Raw genomic sequence first — 25,138 nt, forward strand, 5'->3', positions numbered from 1 at the left:
ACATATTCAATGACTAAATTTGAAGAGAAAGGGATAAAGAGAGCAAATCCTACATTGGACGCAATGCCCAACCAATACATTTGCATTTAAATGGTACAATATAAATAGAAAAACGAGTTAGAGACAGACATTGTTGACTCAACAAAAGCACAAAATGTACATAGTCGAAGTTTCTAATCAGATCTTCGAGTTAAAGGCCAACGAATCGTAATAGTAAAGTGATATATGGATCCGCAATGTAAGTGGGATTGTCTATTCATAAATTTAGTTCATTATGCATCGTACTTTCCATATAAACATAAGTTCAGCCATCTATATAAGTAACGAGAAAGGGAAGCTTGGGGTATTCAAATGCCATCAGAGATGAAGTTATTGCATGAAATAGCCATACACAAATTATGCATTGAGTAAGCTATTGCACTCTCTTCTTAATACCTCGATTTCATGCATTACCTTGGGCAAAATAGTTTCAAATTTATCGTTTGTCCTTTTTATTCTTCTAGAGAATTTATTCAAAATCTCATTCTTCTTGATATTCTTCAATTCATTTTGCAAGGCTTTGATTTCTTCCTGTCTGAATTGTTGCTTGTTCAACAATTTCTGGTGTTTCAAAGCAATGGCCAGACTTTCAGATTTAGCGGCTTTCAACTTTAACTTTTCTGCTTTCATTCTCTCTTCATATTGAGCCAAAACGTTTTCGAGTTCTTGCAATTGACGTAATTGCTTTCTTTCTTCCTCCTGGAACTCTTTCTTTACAATTGCTTCCTGTGCAGTTAAGTCCTTAATATCCTTTTGGGATTGCTCTATCTCATTTTCCAACTGTATAACCGAATGCTTCAAACCTTTAAGTTTTCCAAAAACTCTGGTATCACTGACCTGCTTATTATTGTATTTCGAGATCTTGTTCTTCAAGTTGTCTATGTTATTTTTAAGATCAGTTAACTTTCTGTTTTCGTCTTTCTTGAATTTCTTAAACTTGGCTCTTAATGCAGACACATTCTTGATAGTAGAGATTAATGAGATCTGCAATGTAGTCAATGATGAAGTCTCTGGAAGGGACTTGTTCAAGACTACTTTATCGTCGTCCTTAGTCGTGTTGATGAGAAAATGGTTCAAAATGCTATTCTCATAGATTAAGTCGATTTCATATTGAAACAATGATGTTAAACCGTAGATTATCAAATAAATCCCCTCGCTCTCTTCATCATCTATACTTGCGGCCTTGATGATCTTGAAATAAGACCAGCCTACGTTGTTCAATCGGATCTTAAGATTACTGAGATCAAAGCGTGTAACTTCAGAAGCGTCAAGCACCTTCAAAACAATCTTGGAGTCATCGTTGAGAATGATAGCCATTCGGAGACTACCCATACTCTTATCATAAGTCTTGGCGAACTTCTTTCCCAGAACAGCACTGTTGGTGCTCTCAAAAAGATTGATAAATTCACCTCCGTTATTCTTGCATTTAGTTGGCTCACCATTAAACAAGAGTGGGTTCTTCAAAATAGCTTTGCTAGCAGCTAAAATAGACCAAAAAGGTTGGATTATGATGGTATTTTCGATTGTCGTCGCAGTCGGCGAGACAGTGGTAGTCGTGAGGGAAGTTGACGTTGTACTAGAACTGGAAGTTGTTGTAGTAGATGTCGTTGTGGGAGGCGGTGATGCCTTAGAGAGAACAAAACTGTTAGGATTGTCAACTGCGGCAGCTGCAAATGTGCTGCCAGCAGTGTTGGTGTTGGATCTTAGTTTATTTTTTAATATGGTTAATTTGCTATTGAATGGAGACACAATAAAGTTCTCGAAATTCTTCACAGCTATAGAGTTTGACTCTATGAGGTTTCTGGAATACCTTTTAATTGGCGAACTGTTTGTTATGGAGTCTTTGAGGTCTACATCAAGTAGTTTATTGTCATCACAATTTATTGATATGTCCTCAGTGACGTTTGGAATGGAACTTTGCAAGATGGTGGCTTTCTTGAAAAGCATGGAATTTATGACATGGAGTGACAACACAAGGTAGAGCTTGGTGCCTATCTGGTTGAAGGTATAGCTGTTTATGTATCCTATGTTGGAACCGTATACCGTTATGAACTTAAATGAGACGTTCAACCAGTTGATGAGATAATGTATATAGTTGATTATGATAAAGCAGACGACCGAGTTTATAAGACTGTTGTTGATGAACCTCTTATTGTCGTCATACTGGATTTTTGTTGTGATTCTCTTGTGAGAGATCGATGTGATGTAGTTGATAGACGATGAGCCAATCAAGTCGCTAGAAATGATGGATTTCGACAAGATTACAACATAATTGAAATAGCTCTTTTTGAGAACTACCGAGCTCAACACGTAGAATATCGCAAGGTTGACCCCGAGGATCTTTACGAACGAATAACCTATGCGTTTGTAGTTGAAAGAAACGGGTTCCGAATTTTCTCGCAAGAGGAAGTTTACTATGAACTTTCCTCCCATGAAGTTTGCTCCCAGAAGGATGTACACTATGAGCAAACAGAGCGACACCGATTGGGGCAACGACAATAGTATGAACACGAGCGAGATGATATCTCTCAACGAAGAAGAAGGGAATATGGAAGTTGCTCCTCCGAGAGGAAACTGATGGTGATGATGGGCTTGTTGATGTTGGTGGAATTTCAGTCCGAGCTTCTCTTTGTCCAGGTTTGAGCGGGCTTCTGCCACTCCGGCGGCATTGGACGACGCGGACGCTGGCGGCTTCTCGTGGAGAGTACCAGAAGTCGAGTTTTGTTGCATGGTAGACTACCGGACTTGAGGGTTGTCTTGGATGATAATTTTACAGCATGTAATGGAGATCCACAGTGGAGAAATGGCTGCTAAAAGCGAGAGTTAACTCGGGAGAAAACGCTTTTGACGGGGTGAAATTTGGAGGGCGAAATCCCGGCTCGATTCTGGTTGGTGTGAACTAGTTTCTGGTCTACAATTCTCGTGGAAACCCCGATTCTTACCGACTTCAAACAACCGTTCACTGGTAATTCATGTGGTCTGTAAAATGTAAAAATGGTTCTCTATGCACATTTTTTCAGTGCTCAGTTTTTGTTAAAGAAATGTCATTTTTTCGTTGTCATTAAAATGCGAGTTTTGTCTAAAAGAAAATTTTTCCTGTCAAAAACGAGGCAGGGAGAGGGCGTAGCACACGACCATTCTTCACTCCGCTCAGCACTCTGCTCACCGATGGGTGAGTGGAGTGTTGGTGTGGATTGTTCTGTAGTGTCTCTCACTCTGCTCACCGTTAGGTGAGTGGAGTGTTTGCGTCGAATTTATGTACTATCTTGTCTGTCACTTACTTTTCGCAACTTCACTTCGTTCACCGTTAGGTGAGTGAAGTGTTGGTGTTGATTGTTTTGTACTAACCTCACTCTAACTTTTCGCAACTTCACTGTTATATCCGATAAGCGAATAAGGAGTGTTAGTATTCATTGTTCTCTATCCTCAGTCTGCTCACCGATAGGTGAGTGGAGTGTTTGTGTGGATTGTCACTATCTTGTCTCTTGCTCTTTCCTAGCCTCCTAGCCTCACTCTGCTCACCGATATGCGTGTTCTCTTTTATCTTCTCTCCCACTTTCACAACTTCACTTCATTCACCGTTAGTGGGTGGGAATACAGTTACATGAAAATAGAAGTTAGAATTTGGCATTCAAAGGTGGAACGGGTGGAAAGACATTAGAATAAATAGTAAATTTAGAACTAATAAAAGATGTTGGTGTTGATCGTTCTCTACTATGTTGTCTCTCTTTTCTAGTCTCAGTCTGCTCACCGATAGGTGAGTGGAGTGTCGTTGTTTAATGTTCTCTACTAACTTCACTCTCACTTTTTGCAACTCAGGCTTACCTAAACCCAATAAGAATTTGATAGGAATATAGATTTACCTTAAAAAAAATAAAAAAAGCAACTCCACTCTTATATCCGATATGCGAACATGGAGTATTACTATTCATTGTTCTCTACTATCTTGTCACTTTATTTTCGCAACTTTACTCCGCTCACCGTTAGTGGGGAAGCAGAGAATGAGGAATTTGATGATTGGTGGAAGGAGAGAAAGAAGAGGAGGAGAGGGAGTAAGTTGGTTAGTGGAGGAAAATGAATAAGATGAATAAGATAAAGAAGAAGTGGGTCGATGGGAATTATTACAATTACATGAAAATAGAGGTTAGTCCAGAATTTAACATCCAAAGGTGGAACTGGCGGAAATAGAGATCAGCAGAAATTTAGAATAATTAAAAGGTTATTAGATTTGTATTCGTTAAATCATGATTCTGGATGTTACATCCAAACAGTCCAAATAGAAATAGACATATAGATAGTCTCCAATATGCGACTGAATTTGAACTTAGTGTCCTGTGGAAATAGAAATCGACATAAAAATGACGTGAAATAGAACAAAGCTTATCACTAATTTTAATAAAAAGAAGGGTGGCATCAACAAATAAAAGAATAATGACATCAACAAGAATTCAATGCTAGATTCCAAATAAAGAGGCAAAGTCAGTAGGTAGATAACGGGATATGATCATCAAAAAATGGGATAAGAGGGAATAACCCCTCCATTACTGTGTATGTATTTCGTATTCCGCGGCCTATTGTCTTTGCAGCAATTTAGTTCGTAGTTAGTAGTTAGTAATCAGGAAATCATTGCATGTATTTGTTCGATAGTAGCATCAACGCATGTACGATAAAGCAGTGGAACAAGATAACAGGTCTAGACGGGGGGCGCAACCCAGAAAATAGTCCAAATGAACGAATAGAGCATAAAGATAACAACCGAGAGAATAATCAGAATGATAGTTTTAGGAGGCTGAGGCTCGGTGCTCCAGAGTAGTTCCCCGTTTCTGATTGTCACACAAGATCTGAAAGTCCAAGAAGGGACCAAGGTTTTAAGTTCTGCATGGCATCAAGGCTGTAAGAATAATAGCCCCGAATGTATATCTTTATTACGACTAGGCGAGTCTATGATGACAAAAGTAGCAAATACGGAGAGTGATATTCGCTTTTGACAGCGTATTAGACTTCCAGAGTTGCCGGAAATTCCCTCTTCAGAGGCAATATTTTATGGTTTCTCATGGGGTCCCACGGTACCCACGCCACCTATTTGCTGCAAATACCATTGAGAATAGTCGCATCCGTATCTTCAAACATGCGACATCATCCACTCAAGTTCCGCGCCATTCATTACAAGAACACAAAGCGTAGAGAACCTTCTGGTTGTTATGACGTACTTGCGTGAGTCCCCTGCGTTTTGCATCTGCCTCCAGCATGTAAGTTTAGTGTCTATATAAGTAACTACGATTGTGCACATTTTTTTATTGATTTCTTTCAACACCATAAACCCTAAAGCTTCTCCACATTGTGACACTTGGCTACTTTCGTCATTGCCCCCGATTTCGATTCTCCAATAGCCTCCTATTTCAACTGCACTCACACCCAACGGCCAAGACTTCACCATTGGTATTGCGTGTTTCCTGTGAAGAGACTTTAAGTTAAGCTTTTTTTGTTTTTTTTTTTTCGCGCTGTTTTTACCTCAGTGTTCTGCCGAAATAGGCAAGCCGCCCCGCGGACTTCTTTTCTTTTTGTGAACGTCGTCGTCGTTTCTTCTTTTTTTGTGGTGAATTTCTGTTGTGTCGTTTTTTTTTTTTTGGAATCCGAACGGCTCCAAAAGCTTAAAACAGCAAATCGGACGTGAACCAAAAGTACATCGAATTATCCATCCCAGAAGAAGTGGAATTCCCCATTGAAATAATTCTACCATTGAAAGAATTCTACACCTTGAAAGACTTCTATTACTTCGATAATTTAAGCGCTCAAGGTACCAGAATCCCATAGATAGAAATTATCCCCAAAAAAAAAGCAGAAATTTTTCGTCTTTAGAACCGGGGTTAGATAACAACATTATTTTCATTTTATTCAAAATTAAAATAATAGAAATAAGACGATCTTGTCCTCCAAAGACCGTTGAAGTTTTTACCATTTTGTAAAATTTCCATTTCAAATTCCATTATTTCCATTGTATCCAAATTTCCATCCCATCACATCCCGGAACCCCCCACCTTTACTTTTTTCCATACACGACACCCGCATTTGGTTGCTTGTTCCATTATTCTTCTGTACGGAGCCACTTCGGCACACCCACTGATTCAAGACTCGAATTCACAGAACTAACAGAACTCATTGACCGAGAGAAGTCATTGACCAAGAGAACTCACAGAACCAAAAGAGCTCATTGATCCACTGAGCTACCCTATTTTGTACTCACCAAATTCACACCCAACCCACCCAATTCACTACTTTCCACCGCCACCGACACCCCATTTCCGGGTAACCCACATGACCCTCATCACGTGACTATCTTCCGCACTCATCCACCACCAGAAAAAATATCTCCATCAAAAATCCTGGACGCTACAAAAGATTCTTTTTGCTACCACTTAACGCAAAATAGATCATTGCACAAAACTGGATTAGGATTCATAGAACATAGTACCGTTGTTCCCCAGTGTTGATAAAGAAGAACAGGAAACTGATACCATCCCCAGGCCCGACGCTAGAGATCGACCCCACCACGCCGAAAATCCAGAAATCGCCGACTTTCTCCCGTTTTACTTGGCTTTCTGGCTCTTCTTCTGTGCTGTTTCTTCCACCAAACGCGCCCGCTTTCGCTGCATCGTCGGAAAGCAACTGGCTCTGAAGAAAGCGCTCACCAGAAGCCTTCTTTACCGAGCAGTATAACCACCACAGAATAAGTGGAAATTATCTGAAAACAAGGTAGAAATCAACGGAATCAGCCGTACAACACCCCTGGACCGTTTTCGAGGCCGTTTTTTGACCGGTGAAACTTGTGGACTACCCTCCCATTTCATTGAGAATAACCAACGTCCATCGAGTTTATTCACCACCAATTTTTTTTTCACCACGAGAAAGACTTGGATTTCCACCGATTTGTAGTGAAAAGTACCCCCAAAAGACTGCAAATGTTGACCATACCCAGCGAGGAGGCGTCCATTACGCAAGATGATGCAGCAGCCGCTGTGGCAGCAGCAAACTCCGCGGTCGCCAACATACCTCAGCTCAAAGACGACGACAACGGCACTGCCCACCATCTTCACCATTCGTATGCCCCACAACATCAACACCAGGGTTACGATGCTCTTGCAGCACAGAATTTGGCTCCACAGCAACACCAGCAACACCAGCTCGACCCACAGATGCAACAGCACCAACAACAATTACATAACGTTCCCCAGAGAATGACCCACCAGCACCATCTCCAACAACACCTCGCTCAGTTTGCTCAGGACCACCACAACGTGCAGCAGCATGATAGGGACCACTTGTTGTCACAGCAGTTGGCACAACAGCATTTCCAGCAACAACAGCAGCAGCAACAGCAGCAGCCCCAACTTCACCACCAACAAATCCCACTTCAACACCAGCAAAACCACCAATTGAGCCAACAAAATCACCAGGTTTTGACACAACAGGCTTTGAACCAACAGCATCAAGTGCTCAACCAGCAAATTCCTCAACAGCCTCACCACTCTTTGAGCCACAGCCACCACTTGGAGATGCTTGCACAAGCCAACGAGAGCGACTTGTTAGAAGCTGCTAATAGAAAAGTTGCTCCTCGTTCCTCGGACTTGTTCAGAGTAGGCCCACCATTTTCGGAGACCAGACACCACCAAGACATCTACTGCAAGGGCAACGACATGGACGTAAACCCTATTTTGGAGGCTCGTATTGATAGAGGGTTTGAAGTCGGTGAAAACGGTACTTGGATTGGATACAAGAGAAACTACTTCACTCTAGTGTCGTCATTCTCGTTGGAGAATTTTGATTTTGACAGATTTATCCTGAACAAGTTCTACACCTACGAAAAGTCCTCGCGTAATGGTGAACCAGCAGGTGAAAGCAAGGTTGAAATCAGCTATTTCGCCGTCAGGTTGGTTGCTAAGTGCTCAGATGACGATGTGTCTATCAGCTTGATTCAGCACACAGCCAAGAGAGACAAGGGTCCTCAATTCCCGCCTCCAATCTACCCAGCAGTGCCCGGTGATTTACCGGACCATGAAACTGTCAAAGCTTCTTGTAACAAGCGTAATGGAGGCAAGATCGAGAATATGAATAAAGTCTTCTACTTTGATCGTGGCGACTATTATAGAAACGTCAATTTGGACACGTTGAAGGACAACTCGATTCTTAAGAATTACCCAAGCGACTCCATTGCTCGTGTTGCTCGTTTCGAGCGTATTCAATTCACGTCTTCCATCAGAGTGAAGCAAACGGCCAGTAACTCTCGTTACTTCACATTACATGTAGAATTATTGGGTATAATTGAAGATGAGGATTTACAAATCCAGCCCATTTTATTGAGCTCCATTGAGAGTCCACCATTGATTGTGAGAGGAAGATCGCCTTCCAACTACCACAAGGACAGAACATCTGGCTACAGGGGCCATATTGCCCAGCATTAAAGTAGCTTAAAAGAGAGGGTTCAAAATATTAGCATATATGAAGTACCTCCGTCATTAAAATTACACTACGATACAATTGAAATATCGAGTAAGGAACTGAGAATCAAATATGAAATCAGTTTAAAATCATTTCTAATATTAAATCCATTCGGCAACGACCCCTTTGCAGGAAAGGTCCATTTCATTATTGTAAAATTTCAAAATCCACTAATCCGGAAAGTCCGTAACAACAATCGTGTCCAAATGCCCGATTCAAAGGCAACAGATCTTGGATTATTTGTTTGTATGTGTTTATGGTTTCCGGTGCCGTGACTGTTATATATATATATATAAATGTAAGCAATTATCACAAAGACATAAAAGAAGCATATGGATGTAGAGCGAGCGTAGGAAGAGCGAATTGGAAATTTAATGAATGCCTCATATCTTGTTAATATTACAAAGTTTTCCAATGTTAAGTCTATTGATAATTTAAATTTGGAAGAGATTCGTATTAACCTCTCTGAACGACATAAAATTAAACTAATTCCTGAATTATCTTCCCTTCTTTTTTAACTTCCATCCTCATCCAAAACATTCGACAATCCAATATCCATAATTCTTAATTCGAAATACATTTGCAACGATTTTGTAACGATTTTGCAACAATTTGTTACAATTTATAACAATAAAAATGGTCATTTCATACTTCTTCTATCCATCTTGCTGCGAAAACTCAAAAAATCCAATAAACACGAGGCAGACTACCACAAAGAACACACCATTCTGTCTAAGAATTTATAACTTCTTTGAGAGAGTCTACAGCTTCCACTTCCATATCACTCTCTATGAATATAGAAACCACATCCCCTTCCTCTAATCACCAAACTTACTCTTTTCATTCTCTTCCTTCCTTTCCTCATACTCTTTGGAATCGTCCCTCAGTGCCCCCCATTTTTGCCCCGCTTTAAAACGGTCTTGAGTTTCTTTTTTTGCGATTTCTGGGGTGCTTTTCAAATGGCTTGAATGAAGAGATGGTTGTGGGTAGGTTTTAATCAGGAGAGTGAAGTTATTATACATAGGAGATGACGTGGAGGCTGAGAGGGACGGTGGCCCCGAATAAATACAAAAAATTCCACTAAAATTGAGCAAAGTGAACTCTCTCTTTCATTTTCCTATGGGGAAATGGGATATTTTCACCCATTTTTTAGTAAGAGATCGAAGGAATCTTGGCCATGGATTTACCTGAGTCGATAAAAACCCACTTCAACAACGCCATCAACCTCTAGAACATCATCTAAGCAGTTTTTTCTTCTTTTGCATCCACTTTCACACGGAAATATCCACCATAAACCATGGCCCTTTTGGAACCACTGCCCCACTGAAAGATCGTCTTATTGTATATTTTCTGGTGTTTTTGCGGCGTCGTACCCAACCGGGAAGGAAGTAACTGCTGACAGACACTGCCCAGAAGAACAGAAAAAGCCAGGAAAATGACGGGGTCAAAATGACACAACAACAGGGCATTGATTCGGTGGTTTTTTCTGTGAATTCCGCCAAAACCACCCCATACCACTCGGAGAGGAGCTAGGGGTTAAATTTATGTAACTAAACCCACAAAAACCCCACATTTCGAGGTATTTATCTTGTCGTAGTGATGTCTCAACGTTGTTCTTTTAGCTCCAGAAATCAGACATTGGACATCAGACATTGGACACCTCGGCAAATGCTCTCTCGAACCCCAGACTTTTCTCATTTTTATGTTGTTTTTTTGTGATTATTTTTTTTTTACGGTTCTCTGGGCAGAAGAAGACAAAAAATGGGGAAGATGACCCTAGATAGTCTGTAAGGTGTTTACTGGGGGAGTTGTTGGCTAGTTAATACTTGTAGAGGGAGGAGAGGGAAAGGAAGGAATAGAGAGGGAAGGGAGGGCATAGACAGAATAGAGAGAGAAATGATTCCGTCAGCAGTCAGACTTCAATTCCTCCAATTTCTTTCTTAAGAGAAGAGAGAATTGCAATTTGATCTCTCAGTGCTCTCGCTTTCTGACTGTTTTTAATTTTTGTTGCAGTCTTCCCTTTTTATCGCAGTTCTTTCATTTGTGACGTCTCATTTGTAATGTCTGAGTCTGTCAGATTGTCAGTCTCGTAGTCTTTCAGTGTCTCAATCTCTGTCCGTCTCTTTGTAGTCTCTCTAAGTCTCTGTCAGACTCTCAGTCTCAACCACAGCAGTCTGTCAATCTTAATTTCGGTCATTCTCTCACTCTCACTCTCTCCTCTCTCACTCTCTCAATCTCTTTAATTCATTCTCTCAGATCACTCAATCTCTGTCTTTAAGTATATCATTCTCCCAGTATTTCATTTCATTCCCAGTCTTTCATCCCCAGTCTGTCATCTTCAGTCTCACACTCTCACACCACAGACACTCTTTTTCCTTTCTTCTCACTCTCTTCTCTCACAACGTTCTTACTCTTCTCCTTTCTCCTTTCATCTTTCTACTCTGCCCCACTCACAGCATCACTCTCACTCTTTTTTCTGCTCTCTCTCTTCTCTCTCTTCTCTCTGTGCCCCACTCTCCCTCACTTCTCCCTCACTCACTTCTCTTTTCATCTGTTTTTGTCTGCCTCTCTCACTCTCTCTCACTCTCACACACTCTCACTCTCACTATTCATCCAAACAGACACTAAAATCAATTCCATACCAATTTCTCTACTATTCTTCTTCTCCTACCAGCCCTCTATACCCTTCAACTTGTGTGTTGAAGTCGCAAGAAATCGCCTCCTCGGGACTCCTCTCCATCCGCTGCCATCCCCGAAACTCTGTTGTTTCCTTCCGGAGTCGTTGTCCCGCCATCATTTCGTGTTTTTCTGGGCCGGTTTAAACTGTTCCAAAAGACACCGTTGAAAGGCACCAAAAGCCCCTACTTTCATAGCTGAAACTCATCAAAATCCACTGAAAATACCACCAAAAGAACCAGAAAATCAAGGGCTCTCTCCTCATCCAATAAAATCCCGAAAATTCCACTCTTTCCACCAAAAAAAACACCCCAAGCAATCATCCATCACAGCCTTAAATGCCCGAAAATCGAATGACGCTTCCGTCTTCAACCACAGCATCCCCCAAAAGCATCCAAAACGAATCCATACCGACAGTGGACTCGTCAAATTCCAACGCATCCATCAGAAACCCCTATTTCCTGGTGAAAACTACCGATCCTCCAACCACTTGTAACGACCAGTCAACGCCGTTAGAATACGTAAAAGTTATAGACAAACAGTCGCTAGAATATGTGGTAAGGTCCGGAATCGCAGGAGGCTTCGCAGGAAGTGCTGCCAAAACACTTATAGCGCCATTGGACCGTATTAAGATTCTTTTTCAGACATCGAATCCGGAATTCTTGAAGTACAGAGGAAGATTCTCCGGTCTTTTTAGCGCAGGAAGAAGAATCTGGATAAACGATGGCTTCTGGGGGTTATATCAAGGTCATTCAGTGACGTTGCTTCGTATCTTCCCCTACGCTTCCATCAAATTCGTAGCATATGAACAAATAAGGACGCTTCTCATCCCCAACGACAACTACGAGACCGCAGCTCGTAGATTCATGGCAGGTTCGCTCTCGGGACTTGCTTCGGTATTCTTCACATACCCACTAGACCTTGTTCGTGTGAGAATGGCCTTCGAAACAAGGAATTTGCAGCATTTGGCAGCGCATCCGGAGCACCAGTATTACATGAGCCATCGTAGAGGAAGACTTCTCTCCAGTATCCAGACCATCTTCCACGAGAAGCCTCCACACAGAGTCAATGATCCAGCATGGTTAAAATATCTGAGAGAAAAGCTTCCTCCTTCGTTTGTGGCAATCTCGAATTTTTATAGAGGGTTTGCTCCTACGATATTGGGGATGATTCCATATGCTGGAGTATCATTTTATACTCACGATTTGATCCATGATATCTTCAGATCCAGCGTGCTTGCAAAATACACAGTGAACGAGACCAAGGCTTCTGCTGATGCAAAGAAGAACATCGTGAAAAGTCAAGGAAAGGAAATCAATTCGAGAGACACAAGAGCCCCTTTGAAGGCATATGCTCAATTGGTGGCTGGAGGCTTGGCTGGCTTGTGCTCTCAAACCGCAGCTTATCCATTTGAAGTCATCAGAAGAAGAATGCAAGTTGGAGGAGCTATCAATCAGGGCCAATTCTTATCCTTCAGATCCACTGCTAAGTTGATCTTCAGAGAAAGTGGAATGGGAGGTTTCTTCGTTGGTTTGAGTATTGGATACTTAAAGGTTGTTCCAATGGTCGCCTGCTCCTTCTATGTCTACGAGAGAACAAAGATGGTGTTAGGAATCTAACCCGAGACGAATATCATATCCTTGTCTTGTTCGATCAGTTGTTCATGACGGCTCGCTCAAATGTGGGCATTACGTTTGGTTACTTTTGCATTGTAAATATTAGTCTTGATATATCTTGTCGATACTTGGCTCATGATGTCTCCTTATACTATTTATTGTTATGTGGACCACTAGGTTGGTAATGCTTTTAGTTCTAGTATATACTTTCTTTAATTACAATATTTATTCATCGTTATTGATTCATGGTTGCTGGTAGTTGTAGGGTTTCTTGGTGAAAGTGTGATAGTGTGATACTTGTAGGCTTTCATGGTGATACTGTGATACTTGTAGGGTTTCTTGGTGTGATACTGTGCTACTTGTCTTGCTGATACTGTGCCATCTGACCATATCTTCTGTTCATGGGATTCGTCCCGTTCTTTCATGTCGTTTTTTCTATGTTTATTACTTTATCTATCAATAACTAAAAGACTGAATCACACTAAGTATTAAAGCAAACTACCAAATAAGAGTAACACCAAAATTCTGCTATCTTTCTTCTGTTGTCTTCTTGTTTCGACTTGTCGTCTTGTCGTCTTTTCATTCATTCTTTCTTCCTCTTTTTCTTTATGACCTCTTCAAATATACCCTATTTACAATTCGTTGTTGTATACCCATACCACTGTAAAGGAACCAACTGACTCTAAAGACTCTAAAGAACCAACTGACTCTAAAGAACCAACTCTAAAGAACCGACTGACTCTAAAGAACCGACTCCAAAGAACCAACTGACTCTAAAGAACCATCTCAAAAGAACCAACTGAACCACTTCTTCTTCGAGTTTGGTCTCGTTCCGAACTTGGCACTCGACGCAGTGAAGTCCTTTATCGTATCCTTGGCCAATGTGGCCGTGGTAGCCAACTTGTCGCTTCCAATCTTGAATCCCCAGAGTCTCAATTGCTTTACAATACTTGGGGTAATAGCAGCTGTGATTGGAACTCTGATGAAAATCAACGACTTGTGAATACCGTAAGCAATAGCAAATTCCGTCCATGAGAATTGGGCCAAAAGGCTTCTGAATAGACTCCTATTGCTGGTGTCTTCTTCAGGTTCATCACCTGCATCAATCTTTTCTTGAATACGATCAATTTCTTGTTTCTTTCTCAATTCTTCATCGCTTGTTCCGTAGCCAAACGTCTGCTTGACCTTGTTCTCGTAGAACTCGATTTCGTCCTTTCCCATCGAATGGACCACCACGTAACATATAGGCAAATCGATAGCTGTCAACCCCAAGTATACGGCCAAGGCAGAGTACCCATATTCCTTGACAAGAGCCTTAATTCCCGTGGGTTTTTTACCGGATGGCGGCGGTGGTGGAGGCAGAGGTATTGTTTTGGACCCATTGGCCTTTATAGACTGGAATCGTCTCGAGATTTGGTTCCTTAACGGGGTTCTTGTTATTATCCTCAGTGGCAACACCTGGGCTCTAAGAGAGCCTCTAACAAAGGCTCCAACACTCAACATATTTCACGGATTTCAGCGGCAAAAACTACAATTCGCTGATAACCTGTATTTCTATATACTACAACCACACACACAACTTACTACAATCAACCTATCAATACTTACAAGGAAGAACAACTACTTTGCTTTCTTCAATTCATTCAACCGATCAGTGAAAAATTTCAGGCCGACGCTCGGAAATAAGAAACAGTGCCGGAATTGGAACTTTGGGTGCAAAACGGAGATGGAGGAGATGGTGGGAAGAAATGGGAAGAAATGGGGGAAAGAGATGGGGGAAGAGATCGGGGAAAGAGATGGGGATGAGGATGGGAGTCACTGAGTGGACGGCTGGGGGTAGTATGTATCCGAAGAAATGGCGTTTAGAATCGGATTACGTGGTTATGACATCGGGTGTTATGGTGGTGGCATGGGTTCCAAGGTACCGATAATGCTATATGTAGGGATGGATGAATGGATGCAAAATGAGGCGCTATGAGTTGTGACGGACGAGTTGGGGATGGAATATGAAGGTGAAAGGTGGAGGTGGAGTCGAGGAAATCCACAAGGAGTTGGAAATGGAACAGAATAGGAAGAAGTAGTAGGAAAATAGGGATACAGCACCGGTGTTGGAGGGAGTCGGTGGAGAGAGTCGGCTGGATTTTTGGGTGCAAAAGAGGTGGGTGTTGTTAAAGCGGTGGGTGTTGTAAAAGCTCAAAAGAACTGATGGTGTGAGTGCTGGTGGCTTCAGAAGGGGGAGACAGGGTGGTGTAGGCGATGAGCATTGGATAGGTACATCCATGGAAGTTATGTTGTTGATAGGGTAGTGGAGGGAGATCGAGACGAATGTAGTATAAGCGATGGGTGGTGATCTAGGGAATATGATTCACGATGAAGATGAGGATGGAATGAAGGTAAGGGTTTCCCAATTGTGGATGAGGAATGGGAGGATAGGCTGATAAATCAATATTATTGGGACTCAATTTGGGAGGGGAAGAAATTAGGTTGATCAGTAAAGAAGTATCAAACCAAATAGGAGTGGTGGATGGAAAAGATTTGAGTAAATGGAAGACAAGCAATTGAACCAATATACAAAAGCTTTATTCTAAAGAACTATATTATCACAAACAAAGTCAGGTCTCCACAAGAGAAAGAGCAAATAACATACTTATAAATTTATGTTTCATCTCGTCTCATTACGATTGGGCCATAATTAAAGGGATCGCTTGGCACTTATGTAGGGATATATAAAACCCTCAAAGCAAACGATAAGCTGAAGATAACATCTTAAACAGACGAAGTTTGGACATTGGATATGCTTCCTTACATCAATGGAGAATTTACTATAAGAAACAGTGCACTATGTGTCAAATCCTATTATACATTGGTTATATACAAATGTGCTTCTTATGCTAACTAATGAAATTGGGAATAGTACTTCTCTTCTCCAAACCTTTCCCTAACTCTGTTGATAACTTCCTCTGAATAAACATCTTCCAACTTCTCTCCTCCCTTCAAGACTCTCTCTTCGTGTGCCTTTTGCTCTTCCTTTGTCATAACGACAATATTTTGGAAAGATAACTCTTGGGTTGGATCCCATCTGGACATTGTCAATCTAGTAGAAAAGTTTGAAATTGGGGATTTTCCATGATAAACTTCCTCCAAAATGTATGGAATATCGTTCAATGCAATAGGGACTCTTTGGTCGTCCTTTCCAATACGAGATTGCTGGCCAGCCAAACTTTGGAGAATTCCATCGTACATCTTGTATCTGTTCTTACCCTCGATTGGCTCAATAGGATAACCGGCAATCGAAGTGATGATATAAGTGGCAATAGTGAGACCAAACATACCTGGCATGGTTCCCAAAACTGGTAAGATTCTGACTCTGAAGTTCTTCAAGGCAGATAGTTGATCTACTTCTCCCTTTTCAATTTCTGCATCGGCCAAAGGCAAGAGTTGTGCCTTCTTTGGATCCGGCTTCTCTGCGGAGAAAACCACTGGGATGTTGGTCAAAATGCCTCTCTTCTTCAATCTGACACGAACTGATCTCGAAAGGGGATCTTCCTCTGTCTTCGAAATATCACTAATATTGATTCTTGTTGGATCAGACTTACAAGCAGCACCACCTGATGAAATGACTTGCAATTTGTTTTCGTAACAGTAGGTCAATAAGTCGACCTTGGTGTCGATATTGTCAATGCAATCTACTACATACGTTGGTTGGAAATTGTCTCCGTAAATCAACTCTTCAGAACTTTCGAGGTTCCACAATTGGTTCTTCACATCTATGTGGATCCAAGGAGCGATTTGCAACAAATGGTTTCTCAAGCATTCTACCTTAGAAGTTCCGACGTCTCTCAAGTTCGCCACAGCGTGTCTATTCAACGAACTCAAGCTGACTTGATCGAAATCAATGATTCTTATGTGGCCAACACCTGATCTGGCTAACATCGTAGCAACCCAGGACCCAACACCACCAGCTCCAACGACTACTACACGCTGGTTTCTGACTTCCATCATACCCGTTTCCGACAAGAAGGCGTAATTACGTGCCAACTGCTCCTGAATCAACTCCTCGGAGTATTGTGTGTTAGTTTCCACCGTGGTGAAAGACTTCTTCTCTTTTCTTGCCCTGGGAGAAGAAGAACCCGAGACTTTTTCGGTATATCTGTGGTAACCCTCTACCAAACCGGCAGTAATTGCCGCCGTGGCAAATACGGCAAGCCACACACTGTTTCCATGACTCAAAGACATTCTATAACCACTAATCTCTACCCCAGAAAACATTTCACCAAATAGGTTCTTTGCAACTTCCAATAAATTTTTTTGTATGGAGAAGAGATGCTGTCTGTGTGCAGTGCCACACAATGACATTTTTTTGCACCCTTTTTTATTTTCTGTGGGAGGGGGGAGTGTTGTTCTGGGGGGTCATGGTAAGAGTATGGTAAGAGGTATGGTAAGGGGTATGGTAAGGGATTTGGAATGGGTAAGATTTGTGGATTAGATATGGGGGAAAAAAGCTAAAAAAATGGTGAAAATTTGAGTCCTTTAATGGGTGGTTATATGTAGAGTTAATTGCATATATGTATGGTATGGTGGTTATGTTATATGTTGTATTATGAGTAATGGGTGTTGTATAAGACTTATGTTAGGTAATGTACTTAGCTTGGCAATTGAAAGCCAGTGACTTCCAGAGAAGATATTGAAATGTTATAAAAAGAAGTTGCTGTGCTGAAGTAGCCAGGGACTCCCAGAGAAGGTAAATTGTCTTTTTGAGATATATTTTAGATATTAGGCGACAGGGGCCAATGGCTTAAAATATATAACAACATTAATATTTTCATTTTGTATAAACAAAGTGATCAACTTCAGGTAATACTACGTCTTTATGCATTTAAGTAACTTCATATATTTTATGTTTTATTCATCATATGTTTCATCATAATTTCGCAGAACCAGACTTTCTTCCCACAGTAGATCTAATCAAACCATTAGGATCTGGCGATGGGTAGAACAACTCCTTGTTATCTTTGATACCCTTCCATTCCAAATTGAACAAAATATAATGCTTGTTTGGCAACTCGTAGTCAACGGTCAACAACTCAGGAACTTGCTCCAAAATACTGTGAGACATGTTGTACATGGTGGCCTGGACAGATGCCGATTGCTCTAAAGCAAATAACTCCAAAGTAGTGGCTCTGGCCTTTTCATAAGTAGTGTCAAACAAACCCTCATCAGCTTTGGTAAATACAGAGTCCAAAGTTGGAACAAATTTTGGATCGAAAGTCCACGATGCAAACACATCAGTAGAAAGAATTCTATCGGTGGTAGGTTGCAAGGTTGTGTAGTCACATACATTGTATCCGTAGAACATAGATCCAGTAGACTTCAAAACAGTCAAATCTTTAATGGAAGACTTAATAGTCAACTTCTTGCTGGCCTTTTCGTAAGTCAAGAAGGTTCTTCTTGTTTCTGGCCCGTCATGTCTGAATGAATGTGCATGTAATTTACCGTTCTTCAATGGGTATTTGATCCATCTTGATTGGACGATGTTGATTTCAATGGCAGAAATATGGGAGTACTTCGAAGTGAAGTGCTTGGCTAAATGTGCTGCAAACCTTTCAATTGGCCACACGTCCGTGTTCTTAGCCTCGATCAAGATGGTATTCTTCACAGTATCTGTTGGGACAATTGGAGAGTTATCAGCCTTGGTATAGGAGACATCAAATGCTCCCTTTAGCAAGCATTGGACATTGGCTTCCAAGATCTCCTGTTCTTCAGGGTTTTGAGGGTTTTTCTTGACTTTCAAGAACTTGACGTTAGCCTTTCCGTACGACGAAGCGATCAACTCGGACATTGCTCTAATTTGTGCTATTAACAAGATATACTACCAATAATCGATATTGTGGGGGGAGAATGACGAAGAGGAAGAGGAAATACGCACGGCACTTGCTCTAATATTCCAACGTATTAGTCGAAAATTCACTCAATTTTCTCTGGAACTAGTCTATATAGAAACCTAGCTCGCTGGTTACTTTCTCATATCTATTACCTCCTAAAATACCAGGAATTACCACTTCTTATATACTTCTATTACATCACTTCTACTCACGAAGATCCCGACTTTCACAATCTCTTATCAGAAAAAATAATCTGCTTCGGAACTTCCCGATAGTGAGATCAGGCAATTTTTATTTTTCGCAATATGCGACTGCCATAATTAAGGAGGGTTCGGCAAACTCCATGGATTGTGTTTGTGCTGTAGAGTAGATATGGATTGGATGAGGATGAAGAGGGGGTAGTCTTCATAATGAAAATGAATGGAGTTGAGTGGTCGGGCAATATGACATGGCGGGAACGAGTACATATCAACAATCCGTTCAAATAAAATACATTCAAAAAATCGGTACTATCTGGTGGTGTGCCTTATTTCTGTCACTCTGTCAAGTCAATCCTCATTATACAGGTGCTAATCTATTATGACGGGCTTTGGTCTCCCCCACCTTCCTTAATAATATATCATACGGAGGGCCGGTGGAAGATTCTACAATAAGCATTTTGCAGCCACGGAAAAGCCCGACCTCGTCGGGAGTCCGCCAGTATAAAGGCAGAAATTCGGTAGATACCAATTCCGTTTGTTCATCTAGAAGCGGTAGTAGAGTAAATGGTGGAGGATAAATACGAGGTTAAGTCATTTTGTATGGGGAATGTATGAACCAATAGTTCTAATGTTGGTGGGTGTTCTCTAATAGGAAATAGACATGGTTCTATTTTTGTTTTCTTTGGAATACTTCATGACGAATACTGGGTAAATTTCCGTTAGGAAGCTCATTCATCTCTTTAACATACTCTAACTCCACTACAACATTTCATTTTCAAAGAGCTATTATCATTAGTGAAATCGAAATACCTATGAACTAAAAACAAACAATAATAACAAAATATAATATAAGGAAACTGTGTGGCCAACAATTATGCAACCTCTAATCATTCTTCTTATCCACCACGGCGTCAAGTGTAGGACTTGCAATGTCACCGCCGCCCAAACCAGTGGAAGTGGCATGTATGACCTCCTCGTCCTCCTCATCCTCCGATAATATCTGATCCAAAAGTGGCTTCTTCTTTAATGGGTCAATCTCCTCATCGTGTTCTTCAAGCGTATCTGCGAATCTCAAACTCTTTCTTTTCTTTGGACTATCGAGATCCTCGTTCTTCGTAGTAGATGCAGAAGTAGTACTTGTAGAGATTCCTTCGTTAATAACAGATTCAGCAGGAGTGTCAGCTCCGGTGCCTGGTGCAGCATTGTCATTGAATACCAACTCAGCAGTTCTAATCCATCTTCTTCTTCTAGTGTACTTGGAATAGGAGTCTTCCACACTAGGCTTCTTCCATGTATTATCATAGTAGATAAAACCCTCGTCACTAGTTGGGTTTGCAGTTGTCTTGGATCTCTTTGAGTTTGGCAAGGTGATAGCTCCATCATTAGTCGAGTCCAATCTCCATGTCTTGTCGACCCATCTCCAAGTAGCCCCGCTGATCTTGCTTGATGATTCATATGGGTTGTTTTCGTCGCTAGTGTTCGGTAACTTGAACGTTTCAATGCTCGAACTCTCGTTGAGGAACTCATCAGTCCATGGAGTTCTCTCGTACGACAAGAGGTTAGAAGTCCAACCGATACCCAACCATCTTCTCTGGTTCTCGTAGATCACGTATGTGAATCTCACTGGCTTATTAGTACCACTGGATTTCGAGTCGAGTCCTGAGTTCTTTTGGACCTTAGCAAATGCAGCAGCAAAAAGAGACGAGTTCTTGGCTTGCAGGAAGTCCAAACCAGTAAGATAGAACACCAATAATCTGGCCAACTTGATTTTCCAGATAATAGTTCTTGTGACTCGAGAATATGACGAGTGGTACGTAAGAACAAATATACCCGAGATCAAGATTATCACACGAGGCTTGATGAGAAGGAAAGTAACAATCAAGTAGATTGGTGTTAAGAAAATTGTCGTGAAGAGAAGTCTCTTGATGTCATATGCCGTCAATGACAACGAAGTGATTGGGTTCAACAACATATCTGCCTTGATACATGTGGCGGTTAATGCCTGAACAACGTCATCCAAAGTTGGATGAAGATTGGTTTCTTCTACTATGCGATTGTTCAAGAATGCATACATAGTAATGATTCCTACTATGATGATATGTCCAAACCATACAATGAGACTTTCAAAGTATAAGATCACCAACGAATATACACTGATGATCACCACATTTATCCAATAGTCGTCATTAGTCCAAGTTGCCACTGAAAGTAGCTTATTGATGATGAGTAGATAAGGATATGCCTTTATAAGCGCCTTGGCAACCGTCGGTGGAGTTGATGATAACAAAGGCGAAGTCTGTGGTTTCGTATTGACCTCGTTGGACGAGATCTTGGCCGGATGAGCGAACTGGGCCCTCAATTCGGAGGTGTCTTCTTCGTTTATATCATCCACGGTATCGTTGAACGTTGAATCCGGAGAGATCTTGTCCAATGGAACCGCCGTTGAACCAGAACCTGGAGGTTGTGGCATTGTCAAGCAATGGTATTGTTACTGGCAATAAATGACACTCACTGAAGACACTAAGAATTGTCACTAAAAGGTGGACAAATGGATTCGGGACACTGCAAAAACCCGTTGGCAATAAACGCTCCGATATACACAGCTACCTACACACGACAAACAGGCTCTAACAGTTGAATGATACGCCACACACCGATTGGCCCCTTGTTAGCAATGATGAACTCTCGTGAAAGAAATGAACTTTGGGGAGTTTTTTTCGGTGTAGCGACGAATTTGCGAGGAAACGGTGGGGAAATGGAATGGTGGTGGTGGGAAATGGGAACAATGGGGAGGGAAAGTAAGGAAAAATGGTGGTGTGAGGGACGGGTCTCGCGGTACAATAGAGAGAAAGGTGTTGTACGGTACGAGGCTTTAAAGGTGGTGTTGTGAGTTTTTTTGTGAGTTTTTTGTGAGGTTATTGTGAGCTCTTAGCGAGGTTTTGTCAGAGTATGTGCTAAGAGCAACCAGAGTAAAGAAATGAGGTGACATGGTATCGAGACATGAACTACAGAAAACAATGAGATGGAAATTGGGAGTTGCATATGCTTCAGAGGAATGAGTTGAGAAGTCGAACCCCATTATAGTGGATTAATAGAGCCAAGAGTCAAGAAATGGTGAATCAATGGCGTTGTACTGGACTACTTGGTCGTCATGGGAGGGTCGTTTTTTTCAGTGGTAAGAGACCCTGTTTTTTTCTTTATTAACTGGCTAGGGCTCGTAGGGACATCCTCTCAGTAACGGCTAGCGCGCGTCAGAAAAAAATTCAATGGTGGTGGTTGTGTTACCGAGACACATTTTCTTAACATTTGCATATGAATGGGGTATAATTAGACCGATAATTCATGGGGACAAAGAGAATCAGGAATCAAGAGATCGAGATTATAGTGGGGCATCAGATCGAGAAGAAGTTGGGGAGGGGAGGGGGAGGGTACGTCTCTTAGTTTAAGATTTGTGATTTTTTTACTATACCAATTCCAATTTCAGAATCTTTCTTGAAGTCATTGAATTGTCGTTGGAAGCATTCAATTTTTCATACCCCAAGCATTTACTGATAAAACTTTTTTTTACACTACACTGACAAATTATTCTCGCTAAGAGAGCCAGAGTGCTAGAGAGGGAGAGAGCAACAGAGCTAGAGACGCTAAACGAAGTAAGACCACATCAAGACCCCAGTGTATAAACAAATTTGATCTGAGTAGTGTGGAGTATGTAGTTTGGAGTATATATGGAATATGTAGTATATATATATATATATTTAACAATGAAGAAGCCAATGCAAGTAATACTGTTGCATTACCCTACCTCTCCTAATATCAAATTTCTTTCAATAACACCACCCTTGACCTCCCTCCCTCTCTCTCTCACTCTCTCTTCAAACATCTTCACTTCCTCCTCTTACCTTACCAAAAAGATTATATCTCAAACCTCAACCTCGAAATCTTACCCCGACCCCTCCCCCTGATCTCGGCTCGGTCCCACATGCTTCTATTTATTATTTCTCTATATTCTCTAGGTCCATTGACATCAACATTAGCTGGCCAATTCTCCATATTTACTTCTACATTATTTACCAACTCCTCCATATTCCTTGCGGTTATTGCCTCGCTATTCATGGCCATGTATACCTTGCCATGTTTACCTTGCCATGTTTACCTCACCATGTTTATCTCGCCTAGTATACCTCGCTCTTCCTCCATTTTCCCTCGCCATTTCTTCTTACTCATCCCACTCATCTCACTCATCCACTCCATCTCACATGAACTCTAATCTCTCTCTCATCTCTCTTCTTGTGACACCGAGTGAAAAATTTGTGGGGAAAGAAAATACATCTGAAAAATCGGGTTTGTGCCCCACCGGCTCAAGTCTTTCTTTCCTACATAACCACGTTTTAACCGTTTGGCCGCAAAATAAGTAAATTCGTAGATACTGGTACCTGGATATCTTGGGAAAAGATCGTAGGTAATGGACTTTTCCAGCGTGCTCTCAAATGAGATCAATAAGAAACGAAAACAGGCGCTTCTGTCTAGGAAATCTCTAAAGAAGTCAAAGAAAAGGTCTGGCATTAAGGAAACCGAATCCGGGAAAGATCACAATAGCAATGTCATAGAAGTAGAAGACGTGAAATCTTCAGTAAGCGGGAAAGAAGTCCTGGAGAGTGATAATATCGGTTTAAATAGTCAGCCAGATGACGACTCAGCTGCTTCTTCTACCCAGAAAGTCGCTATTGATGTCCCATTAAAAGGGCAAGATGACGAAAATGAAAAAGTTGATGATTATGACAGTCGGCAAAATTCTCGAATAAGGCACAGCAAAGAAGATTCTGATTTGTTAAATTCCATTTCTGACGACCAGTTGAACCAGAAACTCCACGAATTCAACGAATGGGATAAAGATCCAAATCTAACTCGCCTTGAGAAGATTAAAAAGATCCAGTATCTCATGCGCCAGAAGGCAAAGAATGAAAAATACAAAGATATAATAGATAAAGAGGCAATGGCAACAAAAGATCCAGCCAAGAAGAAGATTAATTTGGATTATATCACAGAAATTGAACGAAACAAAGATACTCTTTACATCATCTTAAGAGTATGCATCAAAGACTTGATAAGAAATTGGGAAGACCATATTAACTACTCTTCAAGTATTGATAGCTCACAGGAAAACGAATCAGAAACTAGGACAAATAAGAGACTTCTCCATGAAACCAAGAGAGATTTAGTTAAGCTACTATATAAATTGAGGTCCCAGAAGCTCAGCGATGATATGTTGACATCGTTAACGACTATCATATATCATATTCAGAACCACGAGTTCCGAAAAGCCAACGAGAGTTATATGAAGCTCAGCATAGGAAACGTAGCATGGCCGATAGGTGTGCAAAACGTTGGTATTCATGCAAGAAGCGCAGCCCTGAAGATCACTGGTGTGAACAAGGCTGCTAATATCATGATAGACGATAAAACAAGAAGATGGATAACGGGAATAAAGAGAATAATCACTGCAAGTGAGAAAATCTGCGAGAAGGAGAGATCGTAGGAGTAATTATGGGGGATATATAGACAAAGTCATCCTAATATATGAATGGATGAGATTCCTGTGGTATTAAATTCTTCCTCAAAACAGGTATTTTACCAGGGCATTATCACACGAATTGATATTCCATAGCATTTAATCTTCCTCAAGAGACACGAAGTCTGCAGAGGAGGGTAATAATCATTAACATATAATGTTTTCTTAAGTATAAAGATCAAAGGATTGGTATGATTGCGTAGTAGAGGCTATTGATCATATTACTCAATACAACAGTTCAATGATGTGTTGAATTAAAAACAATTGTATAGATGCCAAATTCCCACTTCATCACACTATTGTGTGCTTGTTCCATGAATGAAAGGAGTGTCTGGACTATTCTTGACTTGCATTACCTCTTCTACCTTCTTCTATCACCTCTCACCAGTACTTTGCATCCACTTGTTCTTTGACTTTATCCCTATAGTCCTAAACCACTTTTGCAGCATTGGCTGCAATCCGCAACATAGCTCATAATACTGGCATAATGCAATGTAAATATAGCTAAATATATAGCAACTATATGAGGTTTATAACTGCATTCAAGATTAACAATTCGAACAATTCAATATAGATAGATAGATATATACATAATATATTATACATAATAAATATAATAGTAGTGCACACCATATAATCATTCGGTAATTTTGCACTGTA

At 41.0% G+C, this 25,138-nt stretch overlaps 8 protein-coding genes across 8 annotated transcripts; 3 read left to right on the forward strand and 5 right to left on the reverse strand. All coding sequences in view use genetic code 12, as the record gives it.

The window, feature by feature from the left end:
- Nucleotides 1-224: 224 nt before the first annotated feature.
- On the reverse strand, nucleotides 225-3,059 carry EMC9 (Emc9p). The gene has a single exon (XM_064920930.1). The coding sequence runs from the start codon at nucleotides 2,767-2,769 to the stop codon at nucleotides 397-399; it is 2,373 nt and encodes a 790-aa protein (XP_064772748.1). The 5' UTR covers nucleotides 2,770-3,059; the 3' UTR covers nucleotides 225-396.
- A 3,939-nt stretch (nucleotides 3,060-6,998) lies between these two features.
- NDT80 (transcription factor) lies at nucleotides 6,999-8,498 on the forward strand (the record flags this gene model as incomplete). Its single annotated transcript, XM_064918529.1, has 1 exon — nucleotides 6,999-8,498. The coding sequence occupies one exon, from the start codon at nucleotides 6,999-7,001 to the stop codon at nucleotides 8,496-8,498; it is 1,500 nt and encodes a 499-aa protein (XP_064772749.1).
- Nucleotides 8,499-11,208: 2,710 nt separating this feature from the next.
- Nucleotides 11,209-13,067, forward strand: LEU5 (coenzyme A transporter). The gene has a single exon (XM_064917862.1). The coding sequence runs from the start codon at nucleotides 11,550-11,552 to the stop codon at nucleotides 12,828-12,830; it is 1,281 nt and encodes a 426-aa protein (XP_064772750.1). The 5' UTR covers nucleotides 11,209-11,549; the 3' UTR covers nucleotides 12,831-13,067.
- A 366-nt stretch (nucleotides 13,068-13,433) lies between these two features.
- NAT2 (Nat2p) lies at nucleotides 13,434-14,411 on the reverse strand. Its single transcript, XM_064920932.1, has one exon. The coding sequence runs from the start codon at nucleotides 14,328-14,330 to the stop codon at nucleotides 13,614-13,616; it is 717 nt and encodes a 238-aa protein (XP_064772751.1). The 5' UTR covers nucleotides 14,331-14,411; the 3' UTR covers nucleotides 13,434-13,613.
- Nucleotides 14,412-15,722: 1,311 nt separating this feature from the next.
- On the reverse strand, nucleotides 15,723-17,063 carry RJT20DRAFT_146641 (tRNA threonylcarbamoyladenosine dehydratase; the record flags this gene model as incomplete). Its single annotated transcript, XM_064918874.1, has 1 exon — nucleotides 15,723-17,063. One exon carries the CDS (start codon nucleotides 17,061-17,063, stop codon nucleotides 15,723-15,725), a length of 1,341 nt encoding a protein of 446 aa, XP_064772752.1.
- A 558-nt stretch (nucleotides 17,064-17,621) lies between these two features.
- RJT20DRAFT_130854 (uncharacterized protein) lies at nucleotides 17,622-18,910 on the reverse strand. Its single transcript, XM_064917863.1, has one exon. It carries the CDS (start codon nucleotides 18,664-18,666, stop codon nucleotides 17,749-17,751), a length of 918 nt encoding a protein of 305 aa, XP_064772753.1. The 5' UTR covers nucleotides 18,667-18,910; the 3' UTR covers nucleotides 17,622-17,748.
- Nucleotides 18,911-19,681: 771 nt separating this feature from the next.
- Nucleotides 19,682-21,660, reverse strand: RJT20DRAFT_142888 (peroxisome biogenesis protein). Its single transcript, XM_064918652.1, has one exon. The coding sequence runs from the start codon at nucleotides 21,377-21,379 to the stop codon at nucleotides 19,793-19,795; it is 1,587 nt and encodes a 528-aa protein (XP_064772754.1). The 5' UTR covers nucleotides 21,380-21,660; the 3' UTR covers nucleotides 19,682-19,792.
- Nucleotides 21,661-23,274: 1,614 nt separating this feature from the next.
- On the forward strand, nucleotides 23,275-24,621 carry RJT20DRAFT_60351 (mRNA splicing protein). The gene has a single exon (XM_064920933.1). It carries the CDS (start codon nucleotides 23,372-23,374, stop codon nucleotides 24,443-24,445), a length of 1,074 nt encoding a protein of 357 aa, XP_064772755.1. The 5' UTR covers nucleotides 23,275-23,371; the 3' UTR covers nucleotides 24,446-24,621.
- Nucleotides 24,622-25,138: the final 517 nt, after the last annotated feature.

Source organism: Scheffersomyces xylosifermentans (genome assembly GCF_036884685.1).
Source record: "Scheffersomyces xylosifermentans strain CBS 12540 chromosome Unknown RJT20scaffold_7, whole genome shotgun sequence".
In the NCBI taxonomy this organism is placed as follows: Eukaryota; Fungi; Ascomycota; class Pichiomycetes; order Serinales; family Debaryomycetaceae; genus Scheffersomyces; species Scheffersomyces xylosifermentans.